The sequence below is a fragment of the Nannobrachium achirus genome (assembly GCF_963921795.1).
Source record: "Nannobrachium achirus genome assembly, chromosome: 11".
Lineage (NCBI taxonomy): Eukaryota > Metazoa > Chordata > Actinopteri > Myctophiformes > Myctophidae > Nannobrachium > Nannobrachium achirus.
The window spans coordinates 46,144,033-46,167,282 of NC_137820.1; the positions used below are offsets into that span (position 1 = coordinate 46,144,033).

General features: G+C 43.6%; 1 protein-coding gene across 1 annotated transcript in view; it reads left to right on the forward strand.

Annotated features, from left to right (window-relative positions):
• Nucleotides 1-23,250, forward strand: part of pik3c2a (phosphatidylinositol-4-phosphate 3-kinase, catalytic subunit type 2 alpha) — a 94,821-nt gene that overhangs the window by 58,298 nt on the left and 13,273 nt on the right. The window contains exons 6-21 of the mRNA XM_080736763.1: nucleotides 485-596; nucleotides 1,803-1,882; nucleotides 2,505-2,568; nucleotides 4,350-4,496; nucleotides 4,868-4,901; nucleotides 5,838-6,126; nucleotides 12,070-12,192; nucleotides 12,422-12,589; nucleotides 12,857-12,974; nucleotides 14,035-14,186; nucleotides 17,481-17,672; nucleotides 19,010-19,103; nucleotides 19,290-19,384; nucleotides 21,607-21,787; nucleotides 22,077-22,181; nucleotides 22,674-22,766. Of these exons, the coding sequence (XP_080592889.1) occupies nucleotides 485-596; nucleotides 1,803-1,882; nucleotides 2,505-2,568; nucleotides 4,350-4,496; nucleotides 4,868-4,901; nucleotides 5,838-6,126; nucleotides 12,070-12,192; nucleotides 12,422-12,589; nucleotides 12,857-12,974; nucleotides 14,035-14,186; nucleotides 17,481-17,672; nucleotides 19,010-19,103; nucleotides 19,290-19,384; nucleotides 21,607-21,787; nucleotides 22,077-22,181; nucleotides 22,674-22,766 (2,047 nt within the window). The remainder of the gene's footprint in view (nucleotides 1-484; nucleotides 597-1,802; nucleotides 1,883-2,504; nucleotides 2,569-4,349; nucleotides 4,497-4,867; nucleotides 4,902-5,837; nucleotides 6,127-12,069; nucleotides 12,193-12,421; nucleotides 12,590-12,856; nucleotides 12,975-14,034; nucleotides 14,187-17,480; nucleotides 17,673-19,009; nucleotides 19,104-19,289; nucleotides 19,385-21,606; nucleotides 21,788-22,076; nucleotides 22,182-22,673; nucleotides 22,767-23,250) is intronic.

Below are 23,250 nucleotides of genomic sequence, written 5' to 3' on the forward strand. Positions count from 1 at the left end.
TGAACTCGCGACACGCTGTCAGGCTGCATTAGAGCCTATATGTGGTATGCGCCTGGACCGCTAGGTCAGTGGGCGCCTCACACACACGCACAATATTTTCACGACGTACCTTTCCTTTATTCTCTTTGTCGCTTTTCTATCATTAATGTGTTCTATAAATAATGGTTTAAAGAGACTTGAATGTATTACTACCGGTAATTAAATTCCAAGAGCTACAACACTAGCTATTAATGGTGCCTATATTTGCCAAAGCAAAGTTGTCAAACTCACATGCTAATCCAAAGTACGTTCGCCTGACTGCATGGCAATAGTAAGTAATACTTTTAACTATATTACAGTTTATCTAAAGTAATGAATCATATTAGTCAAAGCTGTAAGTCATGTATTTTGTGCTTTTGTGTGTGTGTGTGTGTGTGTGTGTGTGTGTGTGTGTGTGTGCGTGTGCGTGTGCGTGCGTGCGCGTGCTTGCGTGCGCGTGTGTCAGTAAACACAGCCTAGGAAGCCACGAGTACGTTCAGAACTGTCGGAAATGGGAGAGTGAGATTAAACTACAGTTACTCTCTCGCTCCACCATGAGGAGAGACCTGGCCCGCACTGTAAGTAGTCTCTGTCGGTCTGTCTGTCAGACTACTCTGTGTGTGTGCGTGTGCGTGTGCATGTGCGTGCTGTGTGTGTGTGTACTGTATGTGTGTACTGTATGTGTGTGCATGTCACATTTTCAGGCAGTTTGTTTGTCTAAATGCCTGTCTTTCTGTCCAGTTATCTATCTGTCTTTCTGATGGTTTTAGTCAGTCCATTCTAGTTCCGTTCAAATGATTTGAATCAGTCCACAATCCAATCTCACTTGACAATTAATTGTCATACAAATTATTCCCGATGAGCGATTTAATAGTGTTTTTGCCATTGAACAAATGTGGAACATGTGAGGAATCCTGTTTGTATTTTAGGCTTTGCAAACAAATCACACCGGACAGATGTGACACAAATAACTTGTATATATAAAGAAATGACTGACATATTTTTTTATTTCATCCTTTCAAAATATCACAACTTGAGCTTATAGATCTGACATTTCCGCTTCTCTTGGAAAACGTTCAAAACGTATAAACATTTTTCAACATGCGATTATCTCAAATAAGGATCATGTAATAATTATGTGGCCTAGTCCACAGAATGTTAACCCATTCAGAACGGGTACACCATATTGTGTATCATTATTTTATGCTTTAACTATTGAAAAATAGCAGATATTTAAGCTCACAGCGCGGCACCGAGTGCCACGCTGCGAGCTTGTAAATCTGCTATTTTTGAAAAATCGTGAAAATTAGAATTTTGACCCAATTCTATAAGTGTCTTTTGAATCCTCCTAAGACTTTTTGAAAAACCTATGTTTCTGTGTCAGCAATCTGGCCAGCTATCGTCAAAGAAAAGGTCCTTTTCACTTAAATGGAGCTCAGTTAGTCTGTTCTTGAGAGAATACTATCTCAGTGGTTCTCAAACCTTTTCATTTGAAGGACCCCCAAAATGATATGTATTTGGCCACGGACCCCAATCTCAAAATATTTAGTTCCAGGGACCACCCAGAAGCAAAATTTTAGCTACAAACGTTCGCTTTGAAAATACATATATTCAAAGATTTTAACACATTTTCAAGACTTTTTCAAAAATAGCAGATCTACAAGATCGCAGCGCGGCACTCGGTGCTGTGCTGTTAGCTTGTATATCTGCTATTTTTCACTGGTTAAAGCATTCAATAATTCTAGGCCTAACTTAAAGTGGTTCTATGGTTGGTTTCTCTGCAGGCAGAAGATGACAGTTCTGTGGTGGATCTGGACAAACACCTGTCTCAGGTAGACAGGCCTGTCAGAGAAAACATCACCAGGTACAGAAGACAAAATATATACTTGCTGTCGGGCACAAACCGCTGATCTCAAGGTTTTACCCTTTTTTTGTACAATTAGTTTCCTGTTCACTATTAATGACATGCCCAAAATAGGGACAAGATGGTGAAAGTGGTTGATATACTGTTCAAGGTTATGTTTTTATTTTTATTTTTCGTTTTAAGGATTTTTTTCTATCTTAGCCTTTTAACTCATCTCTCTTATTTCGGTTGTAGCTGTCATTACACAAAATATACTCATAATATACATATGTTTTTTTTTGTTATTCATGTAGGTCTATTTCAGCACTATAAGCACTAATTTTCTATTCTCTCTCTCTCTCTCTCTATCTGTGTGTCCATGTCTCCTACGTGTGTGTGTGTGCGTGTGCGTGTGTGTGTGCGTGTGTGTGTGTGTGTGTGTGTGTGTGTGTGTGTGTGTGTGTGTGTGTGTGTGTGTGTGTTTGTTTTTGTCTCCCCCCTCGCTCTCTCTTTTTGTCTGTCTCTCTCTCAATCTGGCTCTTATCTTTCTGCCTTTGTCTCCTCTCTCTCTCTCTCTCTCTGGCTCCGTCTCTCTCCCTATATCTCTGTCTGTCTGTCTTCTCTGTCTCTCTCTCTCCATCAGACAAGGTCTGGCAGACTATATGGAGGGCTATCACAACCAGGTGAACATCTGTCTGCAGAACGAGGTACTGCCGTCATGCCACTCATTCATGTGTCGTTTCCCTGACACTGTCTACTGTGCTGCCTTCATGCCATTCATTCAATGTTCCCTTTCCCTGACGCGACCTTTTGTTTGCCAACGGGTCTGAACCGGAGGTAGGACTAGGGAGCGCTCCGCTGTGTTCACTTGAACTGCGCAGAGCCGAAAGTCTGTCCCTATCGGTACGTAACTTGGACTTGATCCACATGAGACACCGCCGAGCGAGTCGCTGTGTCGAGCCTCCGTCGTCTCCACCGAAAACAAGCGCTGTGCTCAGACCAGTTGGGAAACCCAAACACGCTTCCCAGATACTGTGTCACGTAAAGAATGTCTGGCCTGCTTCTCTTTGTCATCTTATTGTTGTTGTTGTTTATTTCCTTTTGCTTTGAGGTGAGATCATGGTTTTGTGGTCCTTTGATTTCCCATCTCTCTCCACTGTCATATGTAACAAAAAAAGAACAAAACATGACAGGGTGGAAAGAACAACAACACTTATCCAGAGAATGGGTGGAGAAACACGTTTGTGTCTTGTTAAGTGACGATTTGGGTGCTGTCATTTGACCATTTTGGCTGTAGATTTAACCTGCTGTGATATCGTTGTGGTTACAAGACGGATCAATTAAATAATTTGCCACGGCTCTACTGCCTTGGCGAGGGAGAGAGAGAGAGAGATAAAGAGGAAGAGATCTAGAAAGGACAAAGAGAGAGAGAGAGAGAGAGAGAGAGAGAGAGAGAGAGAAAGGGTGATGATGAATGAGTCATTGGATGAATGGATGACTGTGAGAATTAAGTGGACAGACGGAGAGTGAGGTTCCTGGAAAGCGTACTTTCTAGCATCCGAACATCTGTTTTTCGCCACAGTTTACTGTTGTGGTGTAATTGAGTGCAGATTGAGACAAACCAGGGTTCTTATAGCAGAGCCTCGATTTTACAAACCTACACTCCTCTCCTCCTCCTCTTTTCCACTCTCAGCTGTGGAGTCCACTTTAATTGGAGCTGGCCAAAAATAGAAACACGACATACAGTGAATCTACAGTATAGAGGACCAAGTACATATGGAATGTGTAATTCTCAGTAAAATGCACACATGTGTACGTTACACGCATGCATGCATTTAACTGCCTGTCCCACAGTTTACAGCATAAAAGTGTTAACGTTTGAATTTGTACCTGAACAATAGGTTGTTCAGTAAATGGAATGACATTGATACATTCAGCCAGTTAAAGGGTTGTATTGATTGTTTATATGTTGCCTACGTTTGTAAACAACCACCATTTAAATGTGTTTCTTATATATATATATATATACCGGTATATATATATATATATATATATATATATATATATATATATATATATATATATATATATATATATATATATATATATATATATATATATATATATATATATATGTGTACCAAATACAGTTTGCAGCAACACAACAGGAACCCTCCTGGGTCTTTGAGAGGGTTTCAAATGGACCCTTACAGGTCCGTAGCTCTGAGCTGAGAGTGTACAAATGGAACATTTGCACATTCAGAGCTATGTGGTCCTTGAAATAAAGAAGAATCACTAGACTAGAGTAGTAATATTTAATAATACACACAGATGCTAACCTTATCTTTGTGTCTGTGTCTGTGTGTGTGTGTGTGTGTGTGTGTGTGTGTGTGTGTGTGTGTGTGTGTGTGTGTGTGTGTGTGTGTGTGTGTGTGTGTGTGTGTGTGTGTGTGTGTGTGTGTGTGTGTGTGTGTGTGTGTGTGTGTAGAGTTCTCAGTATAAGACGGTAGACAGGGTGATACAGACGGTGAAGAATCTGTGCTGTGCACTGGACGAGGTGGAGACTCAGCCAATCACAGAGGCCGTTAAGAGGCTCCGCCACGCTGTTAATCTGCCCAGGACCCGCTCACCTGAGGTAGGATGGATCAACACACACACACACACACACACACACACACACACACACACACACACACATGCCAGGCCTGTCTCAATTATTACATGATCGTCTGATCACAATTATTTGGAGATATTTGTCATAATCATTTCCATGTTGAAAACAAAAAACTTATCTATTGTGTGTCGAGTGGCTATTTCCACTTTTATTCAAGTGTACAATTATAACAATTTCTGTATACGTTAAGTTAAGTTAAAAGGGAATTTATGTAATATGTTCAATTCTCATTGCCAAAAACACAATGAAATTGTTAATCACAATTATATGATATTTAATCGTCAGGTAAAATGTGTCTATTCCAACAGCGTAATTGTGTTTCTGTTGTGCAGATTGGGTCCAGGTCATCGGGAGGATCATCAAATGGTGAGACACACACACACACACACACACACACACGCACACACACACACACACACACACACACACACAAAAACTATGTTATTCTGACAGCACTTGGAATTGAGAAAGTTCAAGGACCACACATTGACGCTGGACTGGAGATATCGCGTATCATAAAACGACTCTACTGTAGGTATGATGCAATAGCGGCTTACGTGAGAATAAACAAGTCTTCTGAGATGAGATGACCATAAGACCCACCGTGACCTTTCCATTACCTTTGACCCCACACATCACTCCAGGACAGGGTAGAGATGTATGTTGACGGTGCAGAATGTTGCACATGCGCTACGTAGAAACACACTGGAGCACTGTTTTGGGAAAACCGGAGGATCACAGTGGGTTGTTTTGTGTGAAGAAGCAACACCATGACCCCTCCGTGATCCTCGCTCCATCAGTGGTTGCCCGTTTGTCATAGTAGCCACCTACGAATATTCTGGCATAGGGATGGGTGATTATACGGAAAATTGAGGTCTACTTGGTTATCCCTATGAAAATAAAAATAGAAAATAAAAATATCCACGGACCCAAATGACCCAATAGACTACAGCAGTTAAAGAGGGACAAACAGAAAGTAGATTAAATGTACTGTATGTTGGAAAAACTAAAATTCAAAGTGAATGGGCTTAAGTCTGTCTCTGGGTTCCTATATATTTTCAACAACAGCTTGTAACTAAATAATAACTACATTTTATCCACTGGAACACAGAGTCTTTCTTTTTCTCCTCCATTTTCTGAAAAGTAACTTTTTGGACAGTGACGATATATTATATACCCAGGCCAAGCATATCACTCAATGCAGCTTTAAATTCATCTTGTGAACACTGCTAATATTGAATGTCCTCTCTTTGGTGATTCTAAAAAACTGTCCTGGCTCTGACCTCTCTACCACCATGTCAGGTCACAGCAGCGCTGTGGAGGAGGGCATGTCTCTCCTGACGGAGGCCGTCTACGACCTGGCCAAGCTCTACCTGCGCTCCTTCTGCCCCGCGTCCTCCTCCTTCGTCACCTCCGCCTCCTCTTCCTCTGACCCCTCCGCATCTTCCTCCTCCTCCTCCAGCGCCCCCAACGCTGGCGTGGAGGGGGAGCTCTCGGAGGGGAGAGGCAGCCGCGAGGCTTCGGGGACCACAGACCACCTGCAGTTCACGCTGTTCGCCATGCACGGCATCCCTACCAACTGGGTCAGCAGGTAATAAGACAGAGAATTATGTGAACGTTGAGTGTTTTGACAGGCACTATGAGCTGGAAATTAAGTTAGGGCTGGGTAATAATCTTGCTCATGTAAGTTAATCGATTAATTGAGAAGCAGGTTTTTTTTTGTGATATTTAGTATTATTTTTTAAATATAATTGATTGATTGAATTCTTCATTAGACAGAGATGCAACCAGCACGAGCACGAGGTCCAGTGACACATTTTGGCTAAAAGGATAAAAAAGGCCTGGGGACTTGTAGTCCTATGTATTCAATTCATCAACATAGCATAACAATGATACCAAAGTACAATATCATCAACAACGCTATATGTACAAAAGAGTAAAACAGGGGGGAAAGTAGGCAGTGTGAATGCCATCATTAGCCAGATTTCAGACTCAGCTGGAGCTTGAGTCTGCCATTGTGCCCTGTTTTAGCGATTTCTGGAGGGGAGGGACTTTGACGGCAAGGATTGGTTATTTGTTAAACCCACCCCCACCCCCTGCGCTAATTGGAGGAGCCGTCATTTCGGCGCCAGAAATCACTTATTATGAACACAAATCGAGACCAGAGAAACAGTCCACTCTGAGAGCGGCCGGGTCTATGGGCTGGAATCAGGAACCATCATCTTTCTATGGCATTCTTTGGCCTCCTGAAAGGCCTGTCTGAAGGAAGCCAGTAATCCACATAACAATGAATTGACATGAACAAATTATAATAGATTATTTTTATAATCAACGTATTTGTTAAGTCTGAATAACCACTTGAGCCTTGTATCACACAGAACTTCATTCAATGGTGGCATAAGTCTTATGGCGTACAAGCTTTTAAATAATTGTTCATTAGCTATAATCAAGGCAAAAGTTTGAAATAATTGTGATAGTGATATTTCGGCTGATATTCGGGCCTTTCTGTCTGGAGTTTGCATGGACTCCCTGTGTGCCCTAGCCAGGGTAGGTACCCTCACAAAAAACATGCAGTAATCTTGGACTCTATACTGCCTCCCCCTGGTAAGCCAGGGCGCCTGATGGAGGGGAAAGGAACTGGTGGGAATAACGTGTAGCTTCATCGTGCTACGACCCATCTGGGAAATTCCCCGATGGGTCAGGTGAAAAGAAGCAGCTTGGACTCCTTGTGCATTGAAGGAAGCATGAGTGCAGTTTGTTGCTCTCCCCAGGTTGGCAGAGAGGGAGAGTAGCGCCCAGGACAATTGGCACTGACAGAAAAAAATGTATTATTATTTTCATCCAGTGCAAAAAAACAGTGATATTTATTTGAAGACATAAACTGAAGTAATTTAGCCCATCCCTAAATAAAGTACAGAAAATTAAAAGTCCTGTTTAATCTGTCTAACCCACATTAACACTGTACACAATGGTCGACATTGTATAAGGGCCCATTTCATGTGTTTACCCTGAATTGGTCCTTTTTATCCTATTAGCACTGTATAAAGCAGTAGTCAATATTCCAGTCACCCTTCATGTATTTATCCTGTTTTAATTCAGCAGCAGCACTGTAGTCATTTCATCTTATTCTTATACATACATATTATGCAAAATTAGCAACTAAGTAGAACCAACTAAATACTGTTGTCCACTGTGAGCTGTCTAGTACAACCAACCTCGTATAATGATGGCCACTGAACAGTTTTGGGGATCAAGTGCCTTGCTTAAGGCTTGTCAAAAGGGAGAGTACTTTTGACTACTTGATATACTGTATACGTTTCTATGTGGCGGTTCAGTTAGACCTCTTCACATAAATCCTTTGATGAATAAAGTTTTTTTAATAACACACTAAGGGGTGTTATTAAAACCTTTCATCGTGAACACCCACTGGCTCAGTATTATTAGAGCCTCCTACGCTCCGCTTCACTTCTCAGTGCTCATGTACACGATGAGTTCTCAAACATCCTTTACTCACACACGCATGCACGAGCGCGCGCACACACACACACGGTGGGGAGCAGTGACTTGACTTGCTGTGTCTCTGAGATTCTGAAATACACTGTTCTGTGCTGTCGTCTTCAGTCACCTCTAGCTTTTAGACTTTGACGGAAATGTAATCGTCTGGATAAATTAATGAGAATTGCCTTTAACTCTCCCTACTTTGAATGTTTATAACCAGGGGTTCCCAGCAAAGTTAGTGAATACAGTTTCACAATCATTTAAAAACCTTTTACCATATTTTGTACTTTGGCTATTAAAAAATAGCAGATCTGCTATTTAAAAAAAAGGACCAATAGATTAGAATATTAATAATTCATTGTGCAATTATTTATTTATTTTTAAGTGAGCATTTTTAACACAAATGGAGGTCCATGGTAGATAGCATTTTTGGATGGTGGGGGTTCCGTGCCCAAAATACATTTGGGGGTCCTTGACATGAAAACGGATAGCCCTGTTGTCTTCCCCTCCTTGAGCGGCGGCTCGGCAGTGGCTCCAGTGTTGTCATGGTGCGTGTCTTATTTTTCCACCACGGTGTCTAGTTCCACCCTGCTGCTTTTATCTGCACTGTGTCTGGAACAGAGCTGAGCCAACGTTTCCACTCTGCACCGTCACACTACAGCACGGATGGAAGGAAGTACTCACGTTTTGTGTACTTAAAGGGATATTTCAACTTTTGGTCATTTTATCATCTAATCAGGCTTTTATGAACACCCTGGACAGATTTTAATTTGTTTGATTCAATATTTAGATACTTGATGTAAATGGTATCAGTTCTCCTCCTCCAGGGCTTCTCCCCATACACACCCATTGTAACTTCAAACTCCATTTTAAACATGATAAATTCATTAAAAACACCCATTATTTCTTTCTGGTGACTCATACTACCCTCCTAATACATGAGCATATCCCTAAGTAAATTTATCAGTACCACAATGTAGAAATGCATGGTTACAAGTAAAAGTACCTCAACTTACTTGAGTGAAAGTACACAAGTATTGCAATCAATTGCGATTAATTAATTACAGAAAATTAACGGTTTCTATCACACAAAGATTTGGAGGCTCCCCTGTAGTAACTCTGAGGACCCCCTAGGCTAGGGTCCCGGACCCCCTGTTGAAGACCCCTGCTTTAAGTGGTTAACGTTTGTCCGTGCATGTGGGAGAGCTTCTCTTCCTTCGAGCTGTACTGAAAGCCACCATGCACCAGCTCTGGTCATGTGCCATTACTCAGTACAAACCCCTAATCAAATTGAATCTAACCTCCGCTTTAAGGGTCATGAAAACTACTTAAAACAGATAAACAAGCATGTAAGCCAGTCCTGTCGGAAGAGGGAATGATAAAAATCAGCTGGTGTGGTGTTTGGTTGCAATGAAAACATCTCTGATATAAACCGTCCACTCCAAAGGAAGGGAAAAAAAAGAGAAACACCATACTGTTAAGCAGCATTTTTTTTAAACCAAACAATAGAAGAGATGTATTTCTGAATTCTGACCGTCCCACTTCTCAGTGGGAGACCAGTTTAAATAGCACTCTTCAAAGCCCTGTCGGTGGTGTAGTGGTTAAGACCCCCACCTCCACATGTGTTAATACATACAAGAACTTAAGCATCCATTTTACACACATAGATTTAGACACATAGATGGACAGACAGACAGACAGACAGACAGACAGACAGACAGACAGACAGACAGACAGACAGACAGACAGACAGACAGACAGACAGACAGATAGTACATATGGTTCCCTCCTTTTTTCCCTCTATAGTCTACACCAAATGTCTTCGCCAACGCTCACAATGCAATGCAGTGTGAGCTTGTAGATCGGCATTTCTTTGCAGAATGTTTGCCTTGTTTTCAGCGAATGTTTGCCTATTATGACATACCCAAAATAGGGACACTATAGGGGTTTTAAGTGCTTAACACGAATCTCTTCCTACAGTTTTCCATGGCCATCCAGTGGGTGCGTCTAAGCAGTCAGTGTAAAGACCTCCATAAAGACAGAGGAACTAGTTAATGACAGCCTGTATAATGCCAACAGAGCCTCTGCTCCAAGATCTATTTATAATCCTGTACTGTTGAATGTTGCTGCGGAGAGCTCATACCAAAGACACCAATCATATTCAGCTCATCGTAGCACCAGAACAGATATTCGACTGTCCCAATCTGGATTTATTGTCATGTTTCAGCTCATTTAATGTAATGTTGTAATGCTGCTGTTCCTTATTAACTCAGACAGTGTGTCTGAGACTGTTGTCTAAGCTTGGCAGGGGACTTGTGTGTCCTTGTTGCTCCACTAGCGCCTCCTACTGGCCGGCCGCGGGCTGCTGGGAGGACAATGGGCTCTAATGCACTGCAGCCATAAATTGAAAGAAATTGGGCCTCTTCCTTACTTCCTTCGTAGGTGTTTACCAATGATACTAATGAAGGCTCTGTTCCATTCTGGTCAAACAAAGTCAGGGTGCTGATATTGTGCATGTTGGCTCACTGGAATGGGTTTTAACTCTGATATTGTACAAATGGAATTAAGAAGTGTGAGAACAACTGTGGTACTTGGCATATTGTGGATATTAGTATATTAGTAAGTGGTAAGACGTGTGAGTGTGAAGGAAGTAGTTTTTTTTGTTTACCACTTTCAACCTGCCGTCCCTATTTTTGTCATGTCATTATATATATCCACCTGTTTCCGCGAGAATTTACTGTAGCATTATTTGCGGGACACTTCCGGTTAACAGCAGACATACAAGCTCACGTCGCGTCGCTGATGCAACCGTTGTGAGCTTGTAGATCACTCTCGGCTGCGGCGCCGGAAGCTGCCTGCACATTCTGCGCAATGCACGATGGGATGTTGGAAAGTTGTGGATAGGCGATTTTTTTGTAAAGTGTAAAATAGGGTTTACTGTACTGTAAGTGGTTCATAACGGATGCATTCACATCCTAAAATACATCAAGTCTCATGAAAACCAATGGCACTCGGTGTGTTGTGCTTTGACAGTGAACCTCCTCACTGTCAGGTGTAAAGAAGCAGCTGGTGACTCTGTGTGTATCTGAGGAAGCATGTGGTCGTCTAAAAACTCATCAGAGCTTGGCAGGGACCACACAGTACACATGGGGGGGGGGGGAGAGAGAGAAAATAAAACACAAAGGAAATGTATCGTAAAGTGCTTTGGACTAAAGTGTTCACCCAGAAGTGTTTTCTTTTTTTTTCTTTTTTTTTTCTTTTGTAAAAACAACATTTAACCACATTAAGTGTAATGGCCAATATTATTGTTTGCTGGCAATGTTGACCAAGATAAGAATTGCACTTAATTCTAGTTTAGCACTTATTTCAGCTCACATTGGGTATTAATAGTAATATCAATGTAAAATATAAATACTGTCTGTTGACTCTGCTTTTGACTGTGTTGTCGTGGCTAGCGTGCCATCTGGTGCCCCGGTGGCTTGCAGTGTGGTGTCACCCTGTTCACCACACAGTATTGCGACAGCATGGCTGGCCATAGCGCTGCCAAGCACACACAGATGGTGTTGGGTAATGGATGAGCCTGTTTTCCTACAAAATGTGTCACTTGGCCGTGCTCGTATATAATATTTGTATTCTATCTTCCTCCCATGTGTGTATGACACTGTGAAATTCCTCTGTGTTAGTTTAACTCCTGAGAGTATACAAATGGATGAATTACCACTGAGGATTTTACTGTGTACTTGCCAGGAGAAGTGGTAATATCATGCAACAAAAATGTGATGTGATGTGATCGTTTTCTTTTTTTATTCATTTGGTTGCATCATTATTTGGAATGTGAAATTGTAAAATAGGCAGGGAAGAGCTGAGAAGTGAGGGAAAACTTGGTTCGTGTACACTAGTTATTAACGTTTTGTCATTGTTGTTACAGTAATTGGTTATGAAGTAATGCATGGTTTTCTAGACATTTCCAGACAGGAAATAAGATGCAGTCAATCAGAGAAATGTAAGTATCTTATTTCCTTATGTTTGCTTTCAGTTTTGAGAAGTACTACCTGATGTGTGCCCTCACCCACAACGACAAAAACCTGTTTAAACCAGTTCAGTCCAAGAAAGTAGGAACCTACAAGAACTTCTTCTATCACGTCAAATGGGATGAACTGTAAGTTACCTCTCAGCTCTGGATGACTCCTATCTTCTCCTATTCACCTCCTCTTCTCCTCTCCTCTCCTCCCTGCCTCCCGCTCATCAAGCACACAGTAGAGTTCTCTCATAATAAACAAGCAATTAACACATCCAAGAGTAAACATCATCAGCCCAGTGCCACATTACATCGCCAACATGCTGCCAGTCTTTAGCTCCATGTCTTCTTCCTTCTCTGTCTGTCTCAGAATCAACTTCCCCATCGCGGTGGCTCTACTGCCTCTAGAGTCGGTCCTGAGTCTGTCTCTTTTTGGGGTGTTGAACCAGAACACCAGTGGCTCTCCCGACTCCAATAAGCAGAGGAAAGGCCCTGAGCTTCTGGGGAAAGTCTCCATGCCCCTGTTTGACTTCAGACGGTGAGAGCAAAGCTTCATTTATCCATGATGTGACTGTGTCCACACTGAGTATACAATACTGTATTCCTATCATCTCTGTGTTGTCAGTCAATGTTTAAATGTACACCAATTAAAAATTCTAGCTTTGTGTGTGTGTGTGTGTGTGTGTGTGTGTGTGTGTGTGTGTGTGTGTGTGTGTGTGTGTGTGTGTGCGTGTGCGTGTGCGTGTGCGTGTGCGTGTGCGTGTGCGTGCGTGCGTGCGCGTGCGTGCGTGTGTTTCTTTCTCAGGGTTCTGTCCAGAGGCACCAAGCTGCTGTGTTTGTGGACATCTCCCCAGGGGACAGCAGCTGCAGCAGGCCCCACAGGGGGGCGCCGGAGAGCCCTGGCTGAGAGGATCGTGTTACAGGTCAGTACGTTGTTGCCACCGTCCCTTTCCCACCCGATCGCTGTCACTTGCCATGAGTCAGTTCTCACCAAGAGGGCCGAGTGGTCCTCCTCGCTGGTGGTGACATAAACTATCCCTAAACCTAACCAGGTAAAATAGTAAAAAAAATCGAACCTCTGTTCGAAGTGGAGCTGTGTGTGTGTGTGTGTGTGTGTGTGTGTGTGTGTGTGTGTGTGTGTGTGTGTGTGTGTGTGTGTGTGTGTGTGTGTGTGTGTGTGTGTGTGTGTGTGTGTGTGTGTGTGTGTGTGTGTGTGTGTGTGTGTGTGTGCAACAGCGCCCCTCCCTTAACATGTGTGGTCAGAAAAGGTTACTGCAGGCTACAGACAGACACGGAGACAGACAGACCCACACACACGGCCACGTATAGGGAGCTCCACACAGCTCCAAAAGTATTTTAGATACGGTAATTTAACCATTTTTTTGACGAAGCTGAACTAGTTCGGGAGTGAAAAAGCGGGCGGTATTGTTCCGATCCCGAACTAGTTAGGCCTATATACTGTGTATACAGTAACCCTATTAAGCCTTACCGTAACGTCGGGGTCGTCCGTGGATGGTGGCAGTTGACTGCGGTTTGTTTACATTACACGTTGACAACATTGCACCGCTGGAATCCTCCATTTATCCAATGCATCATTCTGCCTTTAACCTTCTTTTTTTATGGTAGAGAACAACCTCTTTTCACGGCTAGATGGCCAAATAATGATCGGCTAACATTAGCTTTAGCCTATACATAATGATTTCTCACAACATCCTGCTCATAGTCATGTGACACGTGTACGTCATTACGTGCACATGCACGCACGGGGGCGTTGCGCAATACAGCACAGGCCAATGGACAGAGTCCTTGGCAATGTACATTGGGGTCTGGTGACATCTAGTGGCACAAAATGAGTTAATGATGTAAACAAATTGCACCGATTAATCAAATTAAACAAATTCATTAAAATAAGCTCTGGTGTGTACGATATATGCGTAAAATCACGTCTTCATGCATGAATGTGTATTTACTGTATGTGTTCAGGTGGACTTCCCCAGCCCCGCCATGGATGTGCTTTATGTGGGGCCCGCCCCGCCTGCGGCCCCCAGCCCAGAGCCCCCCACAGACCTGGAGGAGCTGGACGCGGACCTCCGGCGCAAGCTGGAAAAGATCTGCAGCCGAGCCTCGAACTTCGGGTAGGAGACAGTCAGATAATCTGGAGAGGGCTTAGGTCACGTTTACACGGTAACGAAAAGAACAGAAAACGACAGTGCCATTGCCAGAGTCGTCTAATCAGAGAGTTTTGTCATTGCGGGATCAGAAACAGCGCTGGTCACATGGTTCATTGTCACTTTACCCCTCATATACTTCAATGCATTCTGGAAACTTCCAGTTCGTGGTTTGTCACTATACGCCAATAGATGTGTGTGTAGAAGACCTGTTCCCTGTTGAATGGGAGTGATTGCTTGGGTGAGCTCCCCACTTTGAGTTAGTTAATTGTCGCTGGTGGAACACCTTAGCTCTAGTCTTTTTGATGTGCTCCTTGTAGTTGAGGGTACGGTCTAGGGTTACTCCCAGGTAAAATGGGTGCTGATGGTTTTTGTCTTTTAAAGTAAAAGTTGTATGGCTCTTGTGCCTTCCTTTAGAAAGAATCACATACACTCTTAAAAACAAACAAGAGCTATTTGAGAAAATATGGGGGAATTTTATTCAGTATGTTAACACATCGGATGCCCAGATTGCCCACGTTGTGTCTACAAGTGTCAATTTCTTTGATGTCGCTGGAGGCCCACGACGCGTTTGACGCGTTGTACAGTAAACTATACTGTACTGTAGCTACTGCACTTGGCTACCGCGGTGATGAAACAAACTCCATTTCCCAACATGCAGCGCGCAATTACGTCACCTTGACGTGCTGTGTGTCTCGTTGACTTCCTGTTTAGCGGCTGCACAAAAATGCTGTTTTCTCCGGATTCTCTTCCTTTTTTCATTTTTTTCTCAAAACGGCAGCCTCTTCTACATGCCGTAACACAAACACTGTGGCTTAGAAATGATAAAAAACAGTCCTGACTGAAAGAAAAGATTTTCGCAAAATAAACAGGACATACTCGGATTACATTTACTCGGATTACTTTTCTCGCCAGTACTCTCGCCGGTAGGTAAAATGACGCGTTGCCATGGGCACCAGCAAATTAAGACGTCAAAACCACGTGGGCGTCCGATGTGTTAAGGGCAATGATCTTTCCTATTTGATGGAGGAACCGGGAGTAGGGTAGCTGCTTTTTCTTTTTCTCTCTACGGTCGTTTGTCTGGCCTTGTGGCATAGGAGTCTGGATGTTGATGTGTTGTATGTGCTCTTTGTATCATAGTTATTTTATATTCTTATGTGTCGTGTTGTATGGCTCAAGAATCGAACCCGCGACTCACTGTCAGGCTGTAATATGTGATATGCGCCTTAAACGCTAAACCCCGCAAAATGATGTTTGGCTAAAAGTAACATAGCATTTTCCACCTTACATGCCGACTTTGAATGGACTGTGAGAATGTACCTTCTAGTCTACCGTATGCTTGGCATAGTGATGCCAGGGTGTGTCAAACCACAAACCGGTATGCGGTTTGATGAGAAAATAAGGTTGACACCAGGAAGTAAATAGGGAATTTAAGTGCACTTAACTGACACAAATACAAACACATCCTACTTACATTTACTGTATGTAATTGCACAAGTGGAAAGCCACCAAGACAGCTCTGTGTGTGTGTGTGTGTGTGCGTGCGTGCGTGTGTGTGTGTGTGTGTGTGTGTGTGTGTGTGTGTGTGTGTGTGATTGCGTGCGTGCACTGTGTGCGTGTGAGACATCTATCCCAGCTGTCTGCCATCTAAATGCCCTCTTATCCCTGCTGCCAGCCAGCACTCTGTCTCTCTGCCAGCCTCCTGGACACACAGAGCTCCATTCAATGGATATGATTGGATTTGCCCACTTTTCGAACACACTGAGTGTGTGAGCAGTGCTTGTAGCTGACTGGATAGTGCACCGAACACAACAGTGTCCCCACCCAGTTTCATTTTACCTCCTGGAGACTTGTGTTGCGTGTCCATCTCCATCCATGCAAAAGACAAATACACTTCACATTCAGTCTGTCCCGGTAAAGGGTAGAAAAGATAGTGATTCTGAAGTGAACCAGCCTTTACAAGGTTGTTTTAGGCTTGTTTTGGATGGGCCTTGTTTACATGTATGTGTTATTAAGATCAGATCGTGAGCTGGGTGTGTCTACCCACATACAAATCTGTGTGTAAATACGGTGAAAATGCATTATAGACTGATTTTAATCTGATTGCTCAAACCACCTCTAAAGTTTAGCAATCCTATTTATATTCTCATTTATTCTCATTTAATTGAGTATTCAGTGCTTTTATACTTGATGTTTAAGTGGTTAGATACGATCAGATACATGTCTAGTTTCACAACTCGCAATGTAATGCTATAATACACTTTTAAGCTAACTGCTGCCTCTCAACAGCTCAGCAATAATCTGCATAATTATTACTGTTGTGTGTTAATGTTCTGCTTATCGCTGTCATTTTAACCCTTCTTGTGCCTATCCCGAACAAGTTCGGCTTTATTTCAATCCAATACAATATTCTTTTTGGTATTTTACTTACCCTGAGCTGCTTGTAGAGATGTGGGTGGTCCTGGGTCGTCCTACGCTTTCCAACGAGTGATGCTAGATGGTCCGACAATTTATTCCATTGAAAATGGTTTAAAATAAAGTTTAGAGCCCCCCCAAAAAAACTCAATCTATACTGTCGGCGGCGCGACGTATTCCGGGGTGCCTATCCCGATCTAGTCCGGGATATTTAATAAAATGAATTAATTAATCGGAGGCCTCAACGAAGCACCGGTCTAAATTTCCATCCATGGCCGGGGCCGAGACTCGGCCATCCACGGCCCGTAATCGGGCAACGCCGCCGCATCGCGCCGCCGAATCCAATACAAAGTCACATCTTTAGAGAGCATTTTCTCTGAATTGTGTTCCCAGACCAAAGACAACGTTTTTTTGCGACTAAAATAGCTTCAGATCGGGCTTCTAAAAAATAAAGAAGCTAATGGCTAATTGTTAGCTAACTTCCTCCTCTCGTCATACATAACAGTGGCTGGAGTGAAATCACAAGGCACTACGGGCAGTGTCGACGGAAGCTAGAGCGAAGGCCTATAGAGATATTTCTGGCACTCTAGCGGCACCTTGTGGCCCGGGGCACTATGGGTTAAGAGAGCCTTGCGGACAGTTTCACATGAATTTGAGAGCCAGTTGAGTTTCATTTCCCTAGCTTAACTCTAGCTCTTTACACTCCATCTATCACTCCCCTTCTCTGCCTTCTCTTCTCTCTCTCTCCCTGTCTCTCTCAACTGTACCTTTCTTGGTTCTGTTTTCTGTCTTTCTCAATCTGACTAACACCCACCCCTTTTCTGTCTGTCTGTCTGTCTCTCTCAGGTTGAAGCGAACCGAGCAGCAGTTATTGTGGGACCACAGACTCCACTGTCAAAGGGACCACCAGGCCAGCCTCCCCAAGGTCCTGGCCAGCGCTCCCAGCTGGGACTGGGCTAGCATTGCTCACATCCACTCCCTGGTCCACCACTGGTCTCCGCTGGCTCCTGTCACGGCCCTGGAGCTGCTTGACTCCAAGTAGGCACAAAGCATGACTATTTTACTCCTATTACACTGAAGACACATCCAGTCGACTGTTTGTTTTATAATTATCTTGTAGTTAGCATTATGCTAAATATGTTATCGCTATATTATATAACCAGATAACTAACTTTGGCGAACGATAGCGGGTCAGGGGGAGAGAAGCCCGCAAGGTAATTGCTCTGAGTGTCATTTATCTTCTCAGCATAATAAATACTACAGGAAGTTAACTATCTGGCCACCAAGGCTTTTTTAATTTGGTATCCATGAAACAATTGGGTTTATATGGGTTGGAACAATTACAGTTTTTATTGTTGTAATTTAGAAAACAATAAAAGTACTGTTGGTGGTTTTACCCAATTAGGCCCTATTTTATATTTTAACTAATTAAAAATGGGAGATCTCTTAAAGTGTTGGGGACAACTCTTTATGAGCTTGTAATTAGTTACTATGAAAACCTCCACCTGCTGTCCTTCCGTCAGTCCCTCCATCTGTCCGTCACGCCACGTCACACTTTTGGGCCTACTCTTATCTCCGGCACCGTTGCCCCTATCCATGCCAAACTTTGCACACACACTCCTTGACTGGCAAACCGCAACCTCCGCCCCTGAGTTCTCACATGCCCCTCTTCTAGCGCCACCATGAGCTTGCTTTTTGCAGACAAGATTAATGGACACTGCTCCTACAGATGTTGCCTAAAAATCACGCACAGCGGGACACAGTATTAATTTGTGTATACATGCGACCTGACCATCTCCCGATTAGGGAGTCTTACTGGTTTTATTTTACTTTATTTTGTTAGAATGTATTACGCTAGAATTAACAATTCAACTTGGAGAAAATGCTGCTTTAGTTCTTACAACAATGTAAAATAATTACATTCTCACTAAAGGAAGTTCAGAGAGGTAATATTAAAGTCTGAGGTACTCAGGTGGGACAGTGGTAAAGTCCCTGCCCACCACCACGGAGGTCGTGGGTTCAAATCCACCGTGGTGCATCCGGCTTTGTCGGGCGTTCATGCAAACACAATTGGCCCGTGTTTGGGGGAGTGTGATATTGGTCATTGTACGCACTATATGGGCCATCTGTCAACAGAGAGTGTTGGGGCAGAGGAGTAGGATGACGACTAAATTGGGGAGAAAAGTGGGGTAAGAAATAATTGCCATTGAAATAAACAAATATATAAAGATTAACTGTCAAACCAGTTGTTTTGATTCCATGCCATGCGTTACAACTAAGTGTGTGTGTGTGTGTGTGTGTGTGTGTGTGTGTGTGTGTGTGTGTGTGTGTGTGTGTGTGTGTGTGTGTGTGTGTGTGTGTCTGTGTGTGTGTAGGTTTGCAGACACAGAGGTGAGGAGTGTTGCTGTCAGTTGGATTGAGTCCAGTACAGATGATGAACTAGCAGATTACCTGCCTCAGCTAGTACAGGTATACACACTCTCTCTCTCTCCCGTCTCTAGCTCGATCTTCTCTCTTTTGCTTATACTACAGTACATCTCTGGCTCACAGTTTTTCTCTCTTCCATGCCCCCTTCTCTTTCTCTCCCCCTTTCCCTTTCCCTCTCTTTCTGTCTGCCTCTCTCCATCTCTCTCTCTCTGTCTCTCTCGTTGCTAGGCGTTGAAGTTTGAAGTTCATCTCCGGAGTTCTCTGGTAATCTTCCTGTTGTCCAGAGCGCAGGGAAACATCAACATCGCCCACTACCTGTACTGGTGAGGGACCAGTAAAACATGCACCGTTCTCCTCTATGTGTTCTGTGCAGATGTTGAATTGGCAGTGCTGTCTGGAAAAGGGGTCCAGGGGTGTCGCACCAAATTCTGGGCCCTGGGTACAAGGATTGTAGGAGCTTGTAGATCTGCTATTGTTGTATTATTTCAAATCCTGTTTCAGTGGTGTCAGTGGTGCTCAAACCTTTTCATGTGAAGGACCCACAAAATTATATGTATTTGACCACGGACGCCCATCTCAAAATATTTAGTTCCAGGGGAAGATTTACAAACTTTTTCACAACTTTTCAAAAATAGCAGATCTACAAGCTCGCAGCGCGAGTGCCGCGCTGTGACCTTGTATATCTGCTATTTTTCAATAGTTAAAGTATAAAATAACCAAGGCCCCCTCCACCGTGGGCCCTAGTAACTCAGTCCCACTTTTCCCCCCCTTGTGACGCCCCTGAACATGTTTCCAAAAACTGGGGTTTGTTTGTTGACGTTGGGTCGTCTTGATTAACTCTTTCTCAGTCTGAACGCACATATACGCATTATTGCGCAAGAGTGGCCCAGCCTGGTCGCACATATACGCACTAGGTGATTAAAAACGCAATAAATGATAATGATAAAAAAAAAAATATCGGCACACCTTTTTTATCACCAGACCGGCTTACCCAAGTATCGGCACACCCCATCTGCGTGCGTGGAGGAGGGGGGAGGGCCCAGAGGGGGATCGGTGTTTTTTTGTCATGGACTTGCTGTGTACACAGCCTTGACTAGCTTAGCAACTTTGACGGAGCCGATTGAAACGAAAATGCTTGGAGTTACGGTACATACCGAGATCATTGATTGTGACCACATTGACGTGCACGAAACGCGCACGCGAAGCTTCCCGGGGGGGGGGGAAGGATCCGCCAAATCGCCATTATATTCCAACTAGCCCTTACCCGTTCAAAGATATGAGCTCCGAAATGATGTGCAGTGTGTGGGTTATGGGATGTGCACTGTGCACACAGTATATGAGGGATGGAAAGTAACTTTAACTGGTGCTTGCATGCTAATATGTAGGAGCATCAATGTAAGAAATACCCGTTCCATTTAACGGCTACAGAGATACTGTGTACCGATCTGCATGATTTTTGGACAACATCTGTAACAGGGCCAGAACCCCCCCCCCCCCCCCCCCCCGCCCGCCTGCACACACACACACACACACACTCCCCCCCCCCCCCCGTGTGTGTGTGTGTGTGTGGGGGGGTTTGTGTGTGCTTGTGCTAATGGCCTGAACAACAGCGCCCCTCCCTTAACATGTGTGGTCACAAAAGGTACTGTAGGCTAAATAGATATAGATACACCATAAAAATGCGAATATACAGCATACGATTTGTGAAAGTGACAAACGGGCTTCACAGTTATGTCAGGTGTGTTGATATGCTAATGGTGATGCGATTTCAGATCAATTGCTCCAGCCACCGAGGAGAAACGCTGTTTCATACAGACAGACAGACACTCACTCACTCACTCACTCAGACAGACATTCGCAAAATTATAGTATAGCTGGGGAGTTAGAATCTTCGCTGGGTAAGTACATGAACCGACGAAAACAAAACAAAAAGAGGCACGTGGGATGTGAAGATGTGCCGATGGCTTGAATGAATGAATGCACTCTAGATCATAATACAATAATAAAAATTCCCGGCTAATCTGAGGACAAGCCATTTTAGCGGAGACTGGGAAAGAGTTAACATCACATACTTTGAGGATGAGTTCCATTTAGGGCCGAGACACACTGCACACAACAAGTCCATCACGGAACGTCTTGTTTTTTCCTTTCAGTGTCCATGTCAACAGGACAGACCGGCCACACTGCTCATGTCCCAATCTAATGTTGACTTTTGGCATGACAGTTCATTTATTTTGACCATGTGCCGGTCTTGAATAACATCAAAATAATAGACACTAGACAGTGGAAATGGTTATCATATTAGCATTATTTACCTAACTGGTTCCTTTTCACTATTGTTTCAATTACTAGCTAATTGATATCCTTGTTTCTTTGTAGCAAATACTAGCTTTCTTGATTAACTTTTTCAGAAAATTTGAATCAGGTTGATGTTATGGCAGCATAGACCATAATAGAGTTAATGTTCTAGACGGAACAGAGAACAAAAATGCACAAAAAGAGAGAATGACATGATTGTCCCTGTGGTCTTTGTCCTCTCTCACAGGCTATTGAAGGACGCAGTGCAGGACGCGGCCTGGGGGAGGCGCTATGAGCAAGTCCTGGGGGTGTTGTTGTGTCTGTGTGGCGCAGGGCTGAGGACGGAGCTGGACAAACAGACACGCCTCGTCACCCTGCTGGGGTCCGTGGCTGAGAGAGTGAGACAGGCTGGAGGGTCCACAAGACAGGTGTGTGTGTGTGTCTGTCTGTCTGTCTGTCTGTTTGTTTATTTGTTTGTTTTGGAGAAATGGAGAAGATTTGGGATGCGTTCTATTAGTACTTTTTTGAGAAGTGAGACAAAGGTGTGTTTGAGCAAGAACCAAAGGTTGTGGGGGGAGGCAGAACTGAAGTGTCATGGAGTGACCTAGCAACACAGTAAAAAGGGTGTGTGTGTGTGTGTGTGCGTGCGTGCGTGCGTCTGTCTGTCAATGTGTTTGTCCGTGCATTTATATTTATATGTGTGTGTGTGTTGAGCAGGTGGCTCTCCAGGAGGGTTTAGAGAACATTCAGAACTTCTTCCAGAGGGGAAGCTGTCGTCTCCCCCTCAGTCCCAGTCTGGTGGCCAAAGAACTGAACATAAAGGTACCAGGCTCCCTCTCAGCGCTCCTACACTGTTTGCCTTTCAGGTGTCCTACTGTCTTTTTCTCCTACACTAATCTTGTGTAGCCAGATAATCAGAACTCTCTGCCCACAGACACATCTGGTGACCTCTAAATTGGTTTAAAACTAGCTGGAAACAATTCTGAAATGTAACAAATTATGTGGAGCCAATGCAAAGACTTTAGGATGGTACATCATATTGGGACAATATCAGGATTGGTTTTCAAGGCAGTGGACATAGGTTTGTCAGCACTGGTTTTCTCCATTGTCCAAGCCCCTAAATTGAATATAGATGTCCCCATACATCTAGCTATGCTACTCCTACTACTCCTATACATTCCCTCTCAGCTTTCCTGACATCTGTCTCTCCTACAGTGTCTGTCTTATCTAGAGCACCTTTGTTTCTCAATTAAAAAGATCAAATGTGTTCTGTTACTGGAGCTCTAACGCTGACATGTGTTATTGTGTTTGCAGGCCTGTTCCTTCTTCAACTCCAATGCAGTGCCTCTGAAACTGGCTCTGGTCAATGCTGACCCACTGGGTGAAGAAATTAATGTCATGTTCAAGGTACACAGGCATAAATACAAGATACTAGTCCTGTGGGTATGCACACTCACAGTATATGAGGGATTGAATGTAGGAGTCTCAGAAGTAATGTTGGAGAACCCAGACCGGTGCCCGTTGGGCAGAACAGTCACCATTGACGTCCAGTTGGACAATACCCGTTGTATCAGTCTGTGATGTCAGTATTATGACGTCAGCATGCAGACAGACAGCCATGGTGGCGACACTGTTTAGTATCAGTGATCTCAGCATGCTCATCTCCAAATTTGGGCATTGTTTCAGCAAGCGGCTGTTACCATGGAGGATGTCAGCATGCTGATCTCCAAATGTGGGCATTGTTTCAGCATGCGGCTGTTACCATGGTGGCGACACTGTTTAGTATCAGTGATGTCAGCATGCAGACAGACGGCGGACGCCGAACGGACAGACATTCGCTAAATTAATAGTTAAATGTATAGATACACGCAGGAAACACTAGATCAGTCCT